Source organism: Lipotes vexillifer, unplaced genomic scaffold (assembly GCF_000442215.2).
Source record: "Lipotes vexillifer unplaced genomic scaffold, Lipotes_vexillifer_v1.1 scaffold591, whole genome shotgun sequence".
Lineage (NCBI taxonomy): Eukaryota > Metazoa > Chordata > Mammalia > Artiodactyla > Lipotidae > Lipotes > Lipotes vexillifer.
Window position 1 is genome coordinate 5329337 of NW_006791954.1, and position 7775 is coordinate 5337111.

The 7775-nt window shown below is 58.8% G+C and overlaps 1 protein-coding gene across 1 annotated transcript in view; it reads right to left on the reverse strand.

Moving 5' to 3' along the window:
• LOC103074638 (keratin, type I cytoskeletal 42-like) overlaps positions 1 to 5405 on the reverse strand; it is a 7265-nt gene extending 1860 nt beyond the window's left edge. The window contains 5 exon segments of the mRNA XM_007465240.1: positions 556 to 696; positions 1836 to 1992; positions 2116 to 2198; positions 4939 to 5331; positions 5334 to 5405. Coding sequence (XP_007465302.1) covers positions 556 to 696; positions 1836 to 1992; positions 2116 to 2198; positions 4939 to 5331; positions 5334 to 5405 — 846 coding nt within the window.
• Between the last annotated feature and the right edge of the window lie 2370 nt (positions 5406 to 7775).

Sequence of the window (7775 nt, forward strand, 5' to 3'; positions counted from 1 at the left end):
GCTTGCGGAGGCTTGCAGAAGTGGGGCAGGGGCCTGACCTCCTAGACCTGCCGCTCCCCGGCCTCTGCAGGGCCCCAAGCCCACCTGCACATCCTGGAACTTGTAGCATTCCCCTTGCTCTGTGGTCATTTGTTTCCTTACTGGACTGCAGGTACTGCTCTAGGGCAGGCCCCTGGGTTTTACTCTTTTTGTGCCTGTCACTGTCTGGGCACTGCAGCTGCTCAGTGCATGCTTACTGGGGGCATGAGAGTCTGCAACCAAACACACACCTACCTACAAATGCCCGGGCTGGGAGAACCCCTAGTGGGATCAGGAGACCTGGATCTGCTCCCCAGGCCACAGTGAAGGGTTGTGTGAGCGTAAGACCTCTCTGAGCCTCACGATGTCCCCCTGAACGTGAGGGGTTGGTCCCCTGGTTTCCAAAGGTCCTTCCAGCTGGGAATCCACAGTCTGTGGATCTGTAAGTTTTCCAACATGTGCTCAGCACACGGCACGCGCACGCACGCGTGTGCACACCTGCTCACCCAGGCCTCCCACCTTTGCTGAGGAACCAACCAGTCCTCGGCATCCCTTCTCCGTAAGCTTCTCGTACTGGTCGCGCATCTCGTTCAGGATGCGGCCCAGGTCCACAGCGGGGACGGCGTCCGTCTCCACGTTGATCTCACCACCCACCTGGCCTCGCAGGGCGTTCACTTCCTGGGCAGACAGCTAAGCAGGAGCTCACTCAGGGCCATCCTGGGAAGAGTCCCTGGGGCTGCCTTCTCTGTCTGGGGGAGATGGGTGCAGAGGACAGACAGACACAGACAGGCCAACAGCTCCTCACCCTGAAGGTGGAGGTGGATGTCATCACGTCTCAAACATGCAGGGCTGTGGATATCAACAATCTCCCCCAACACACACTCGCGGGGTGGACTTTGCCCAGTCCCGGTGTGTGCTGGGCCAGGAGAGATGGCAACTCCCGGTCATGGTGGGGGATGAGCCAGGACAACCTCACTCCAGCCCTCACCACCCGCCTCACCCCCCATCACCAACCACGCAGCGCGGGCATGGGGAAAGCAAGCCCCCTGTCGGTATCAGGGGAGTCAGACCTCACTAGGAAATGTGAATCTGCTGGGGGATGCAATCCCTATAACCAGCCTCAAAGCCAAGTAGAGACATTTTCTGGACTCCTGCTACTTGGGCATTAGGCTCCCTAAGCTCTGGCCAGCCCAGAAGTCGGATGGGAAGGAAGCCACAAGGTTCATTAGTCCCCCTGCAGGGTCTTGGATCCCTATCCTTGGGTTGAGCCTTGGGGTCCCTGGGAGGTGGGAGTAGTGGCAGAGTGGTGGAGTCAGGGTTGGGTGTGGACATGCCTCAGGCAGACCTGAGGGAAGACCCACCCCTGTACAGCCTTGGACAAATTCCTTAACCTCTCTGAGCCTCGGTTTCTTCACTCGTAAAGAGAAGAACTTGCTCCTTTCTCCCAGTGAGGCTGTCGGTATCAGCTGAGATAATTGCTGTGAAACACTCATAATGGGCTGGGCAGATGTTATGACTATCACTATTACAATTAACTATAATAATTAGCCTGCGTGTTCTTAGACTGATTCACCCATTAGATAGTTAACTGCCACTACACAGTAGGCAGTGCCTCGAGGGACACAGAAGTATCTGTGAGGGGAAAGGGCCCTCCAGGCCTCAACCAGGGCCCAATGAGAGTCTCCCAGGGTCAGAGCCAGGAACCCACCAGAGAGGGGAACTGGATGGAGAGCGTGGCCCTGGCCCAGGAAGATTTGGGGGCCCCGGCCTTGCTTGTTTTCAGGCAAGTTTCTCCTGCATTCCCGAGCTGGCCTCACCTCCTCGTGGTTCTTCTGGAGGTGGGCCAGCTCCTGCTTGAGGTTTTCAATCTGCATCTCTAGGTCGGCTCTGGCCAGGGTCAGCTTGTCCAGCACCCTGCGCAAGCCGTTGATGTCGGCCTCCATGCTCACGCGCAGGTTCAGCTCCATCTCATACCTTGGCGGGGGAGCGGGGGAGGCAGGGAAGCCTGAGCCATGGAGTGCCATTAGGACACCCTCGTACACACAGAGAGCCAGACCCCCACCAGCCCCCTGAGCTGTCCCCAAGGCCCAGACTCACTTGGTACGGAAGTCATCGGCTGCCAGGCGGGCATTATCAATCTGCAGCACCAAGTTGGCATTGTCGATGGTGGCCGCCAGGATCTGAGGGACACAGTGGGCTTGGTGAGCAAGCGCCCTGGGCAGCCACAGGAAGACCTTGCAACACCCCTCCTGCAGCCCTTTGGAGAGTGGGCCAGAGTGAGGGAGATGAGGGTCCCTGTGGTCTCCTCCTCTGAGCACCCTGCTGGGGGGCTCACAAGGGGTGGGGGCATGATACCCAGGCACAGGTAACCATGGTGCCAGGAAAGAGACCCATATGCACCCCTCTCCCACCATGAGGGTCACTGCCCAAGCTGCCTGGACCTCAATCCATCTTTCCCCAACTAAATTCACCTCTAGGGCTTCTCCGGTGGCTCAGTGGTTAAGAATCTGCCTGCCAATGCAAGGGACACGGGTTCGAGCCCTGGTCCAGGAAGATCCCACATGCCGCAGAGCAACTAAGCCCGTGCGCCACAACTACTGAGCCTGCGCTCTAGAGCCTGCAAGCCACAACTACTGAGCCCATGTGCCACAATTACTGAAGCCCGTGCGCCTAGAGCCTGTGCTCCGCAACAAGAGAAGCCACCACAATGAGAAGCCCGCACACCACAAAAGAGTAGCCCCAGCTCGCTGCAACTAGAGAAAGCTGGCGCACAGCAATGAACACCCAATGCAGCCAAAAAAATTAATTAATAATAAATAAATAAATAAAATTAAATAAAATAATTTCACCTCTAGGCTCAGTTGCCACCTCCTCCAGGAAGCACTCTTTGATTCCCCGTCTGGATCTTTCTTCCCCATCATACCTCCCCTCGGCCCGTCTCTCTTACACAGTACTTCTCCCAAGTGCAATATTTTTCTGTGACTTTTTTTTGTGTTTTTTTCTCTCCTCCACTGGACTCTGAGCTCCAGAGGAACAAGGCCCTGTCTCATGTCTGTCTCCTTCAGTTTGGAATCCCCAGCCCTGAGTACAGTGCCTGGCCGAGAGCCAGCCCCCAGGAAACATTAGTTTAATTAAACGATTAATTAACTAATTAATAACATTATGGCTGGCCCCACATCAAACCTAGGGCAAGGTTTTCTTTTCCCACAGGGTCATCTGGGAGGTTTAAAAGACAACAGGGAAGGGAGAGGCTCTGGAAGGAGCAGAGGATTAGTTATTATTACTGCTGCTGTCATTATTGTTGGGAGAAATACCCAAGAGAGGCTCTAGTCAAAGGCCATGGGGCTGGGGGGAGGTGGAGGCCCCTCCACACTGCCCAGAGGAAGCAGAGAGGAGGTCGCGGTGGAGGTGGCAGATGAGCTGAGCAGAATCCGGAATTTTTTAAGGCTAAGGGCTGAAGTATAAAGCTGTAAGAGGGGCCAGCCCCAGTAAACTCATCCTGGGGCTCAGAGCCCGCTCGTGGCCCTAAGTTCTGAAAAGGCACCCTGAGTCAGGCTCCGTTTCCAGACTGAACCCAAGAGCCAGTCTCACTGAACCCGCCCCAGGGCCTCACTAGGCCCATCGGCAACCTGCAGACTGGGCCCCCATCCACCTCCCTGCTTAGGAGGCTGATTGGGTCCAGTGAGGGGGCGGTGGTAAAAAAAACCGCCGAGGGGCAGTGGCTCAGAGGCCTGGTGCGCAGTGCACTGGGGGATGGTGGTGAGGAGCTGGCTGACCCCGAAGCTCAGGAACACTGACTCACCAGGGCTCCCCTGAGTATCCTGATGCCCAGATCAAGCCCAGTATCTGATCTGGCACTCCCAGTAGCTCTGCTTCCAGTGGGCAATTGCAGGAGTTCCCTTCCGGGCCTGGGTCCCGGGCAGGAGCAGGCAAAGCCCCTCGCAGGGCAGCAGGCCTGGTTCTCCACCAGGAAACTGAGTGGGCTGACCCTGGGCCAGCCAGCCCCCAGCCCGGCTCTCCCCGAGCCCGGCTTTTGCACCTCTTTGACCTCTGCGCAGAAGACCCAGGTGCCGTGTTTACAGAATGCCAAGGTCATGTTCACAGAGATCATAACGTGTGTGTGTGTGTGTGTGTGTGTGTGTGTGTGTTGTCTCCTCCATCAGACTAAGTTAGAGAACTATCTCCCCTTGGAAGCTTCCAGTCTGAGTGGGAAGACACAGCTCCTTTCCTCAGGGACCACGCCCCCAATCTGCATCTGCAAGCAGAGACAGCCTCTGCTCTTAGGGACCCCCAGAGCGACCATCATGGAAGGAGTGAGGAGGACCAACAATGAAAGTAGCTGTGAGAATATGTCAGACTCAGTGAAATCAGCCCAATGAACAGAGCATAGACTGAACCTCAAAGTGCAGAAGGGACCCCCAGATCGATCCAAGGATAAAAGGCAAGTGCCGTGCATCCAGGAGGACTGCCTGGAGGAGGTGAGGCAGGCGGGGGGTGGGGCCAACTCAAAGGGGAATGGGATAGTGAGAAGGAGACATTGAGCCTCATCTCCCAGCAGCCACACCAAACTCGTTCCCACACCTATGCCTTTGTCCACACTGATCTCTATACCTGGAATGCCATCTGCTGCCCTCAATCAAGGTTCTGAAGCCTTGCCTGCCCACTCCTCTACCACTCACCCCAAATACCCTCCCCCAAAAAGGAGGAACTCCAAACAGCCTCCCAACGTGGGATGTCCTCCAGGCCTGGGACCAGTGACTGGTACAGGGCTGGGTTCCAGAGCAAGTGAGAGAGTGAGTGAATGAATGAATGGGTGAGGGACAGAGACCTAGGCTGGAGGAGAAATGTTGGCAAAGGTCCAAAGTTGGGATGGTGTGAGTCAGAAACAGGTACTAAGGACAGAGGGCAGGGAGCGCCCACCTTGCTCCACAGGTCCTCGATGGTCTTGACGTAGCGGCTGTAGTCGAGGGCGGGTCTGGAGCCCTGCTTCTTGTACCAGTCGTGGATCTTCACCTCCAGGTCGGCATTAGACTCCTCCAGAGCACGCACCTTGCCCAGGCAGGAGGCCAGGCGGTCGTTGAGGTTCTGCATGGTCTCCTTCTCGCTGCCCCCCAGCAGGGCGTCTGCCACCCCAAAGCTGGAGCCAAAGCCCCCACCCAGGCTGCAGGAGCAGCCCCTGCCATAGCTGCCCCCCATGCCCACGGAGAAGCGGGACGAGGACACAGACATGTTGCCAGAGCTGCTGGCTCCCAGGAGGCTGGGGGGCCGGCAGGCACCCCCAACACGGATGGAAGACATCGAGAGAAACCCCCACCACCGGGCACACACAGGCCCTTGACGGAGCCTGAAGTGGAAAGCCGGTGGATGCTGGTGGTGGGGGCGGCCATGGTGTCCACAAGTCAGGCGCAGGGTCTGGTTTGCACAGAGGCTCCAGGTAGCCCTTTATAGCCCTTTATAGCCAGGCTAAAGGGCAGCTGGGCCCCTGGCTCTTTAAGTCAGAGCCCAAACCCCAGCCATGTAATTTGCCTCTGTACCAGCCGCCCAGGGCCCGGGGCTCAAGCTGGACACACCGAGGGCATCCCGAGCCTGGCCTGCGCACCATGGCTTCTTAGCAGCCCATTGTCTGTTAGAAACAAAGGTGGTATTGGAGCCACAACCCCGGGGTAGGGTGATTCTCCGTTCTCAGCCGCAATTAGGTGGCTGAGCTCGTTCTTGGGGGGCGTCTGGAGAACCCAGCCCTGGGAGCCAGAAAGGGCCTGGAACGAGGCTCCACAGGCCCAGAGCCTGGGGCTGGTCTGGCCCCCCACCCAGCATTCTTGGGTCCCAGGGAGAGGGTGGAGAGATGCGGGGGACACCCTCCCCTACCGCGTACAATGTGGCCCTGAGGGAGACCCCCAGGCTGGGGGGGGGTGGGGCGCATCAGCCTCTGACCTGAGGGAGCCCCCCAGGTCTCTTGGGATTATTCCAAGTCTGTGGGAGGAGACGTAGCCCCTGGCCTGGGGGCTTCCCTATCTGAGGGGAATAGTCACAGCCACTGACCTGAGGGAGCTTTGGATCCAAACCTTTCAGGAAGTCAGTTCAAGAGCCTCTGTTGCCTCATTTGCAAAATGGGGGTAATTCCTGCCTCCCGGGGTCTTTGAGGGAATCTGGAGAGATGGCTGACATCAGTCAAGCTGGGCCTGAGGGAGAGAAGGAAGCAGAGGGTTAGGGTGACCACTCCTCCTCACACACACACACCCCCGCAGTACCTGAGGGAAGACACTCCCAAGGGGCCCTCAGAGGAGATGCGGGGCGCAGAAGGAGGACCCGTGCAGCGGGTGCCCCTCCGCGGAGACGCGCCCTGGGGAAGTGCGGCCTCTGCGAGGACAAAGCACAATCCCACATCCTGGCGGCTGGCACCTGCCCACGCCCAGCCAGGAGATTACCAGCCTTAATTGCTTCAGTGCTAATGATTTATGTGCTGCCAGTACCCCAGCGTCTGCACCGGGCCTGTCTGAATGGGGAGCTTCCAGGGGCGGGGAGGCCTTTGGGCCAGGCTGGGGCGGAGGGAGACTCATGGGTGGCCTGGGCTCTCGGCCCACACACGGGGAAAGAAAGTGAGTGCCCTCGCATGCAAGGGTGTCTCCTTGCTTGGAGGGTGGGGGCTCCACAAGCTACTGTGACAGAGGGGACAACCTGACTGACTTCGTCCTGCTCCCACCCCGCCTGTAAAGTCTGGGGGTTCTCAGGTTTCCTGGGGGCATGGAGGGGGCTCAAGGTCAAGGCTAGGGAGCGAGGTCAGGACACCGGGGCTCTTGCATGAGGCCAGACACCAGGGAGGACTTCCTCCTACTCCAGGACAGTCTTGGGGAAGGGAACCAAGAGAACCTGGGGTCACCTGAATGGGTCAGAGGCCAGCCTTGCACCACGCACTCACCTTCACAGGGAATGACCTTCCCCCTTCCCACTGGAACCACTCTCCCAGGAAGCCCCTCCCCCAGAAGCTGACTGATCTCCCTCCAGACAGGCCTCACTCAGTTCAGAGAAGTGAATTTGGAGCAGAGCCAGGGGCCTGGGGAGGGGCCCAGGCCACAGGGCACCACTCACCCTCTGCCTCTCTCAGAGCCTGCATCCCAGCCCGCACTCCACCTCCAAAGCCCTCAGACCTTAGTCTTGAGGCCCAGTTTGAAGGGGCAGAGAGTTTACTAACCTTCCTTTCTCCCTCCAAAATCACCAAGGTCCCACCATCCCCCCATCACTTCCATTTGCCACCCGCAGACGTCAGGCTGTGTGCCAAGGTCTGGGCCTCGGTGGCTCCACACCATTGACCCCCCGGGCCCTTCGCCTCCGGCCTTGGAGACTCTGCCACCTCTGAAACCCCTCCAGCACCTCGGCCCAGAGAGGCCTCACCTGCTGCTGAAGGACAGGCCCGGCTCAACCCCTCTCCCCAGGTGAAAGGACAGGGTCAGAGCCAGGAAGGCCTCCCTGGCCCTCTGGAAAGTGTGGCCACCCTTGGCAGGCCTAAGAAGAGCCCGGACACTCCTCCCTCACCGCTCAGGACAGCCCTGGCCAGATCCTGCCAACGACGCCACGTGGAAACTGAGGCCCAGGGTGCCGGAGCGGCAGGGCAGCCGGGCGCTAGCAGCCGAGCCCGGCCTGAAGCAGGGCCCCAGCAGCGCCCACTCCCCCTGCCAGGGGAGGAAGGCCTGGCAGGAGCCAGTCAGAGGGCTATGCCAAGGTCCTCTCGGCTGTGAATTCTCCTGCCCAGGCCAGTCCTC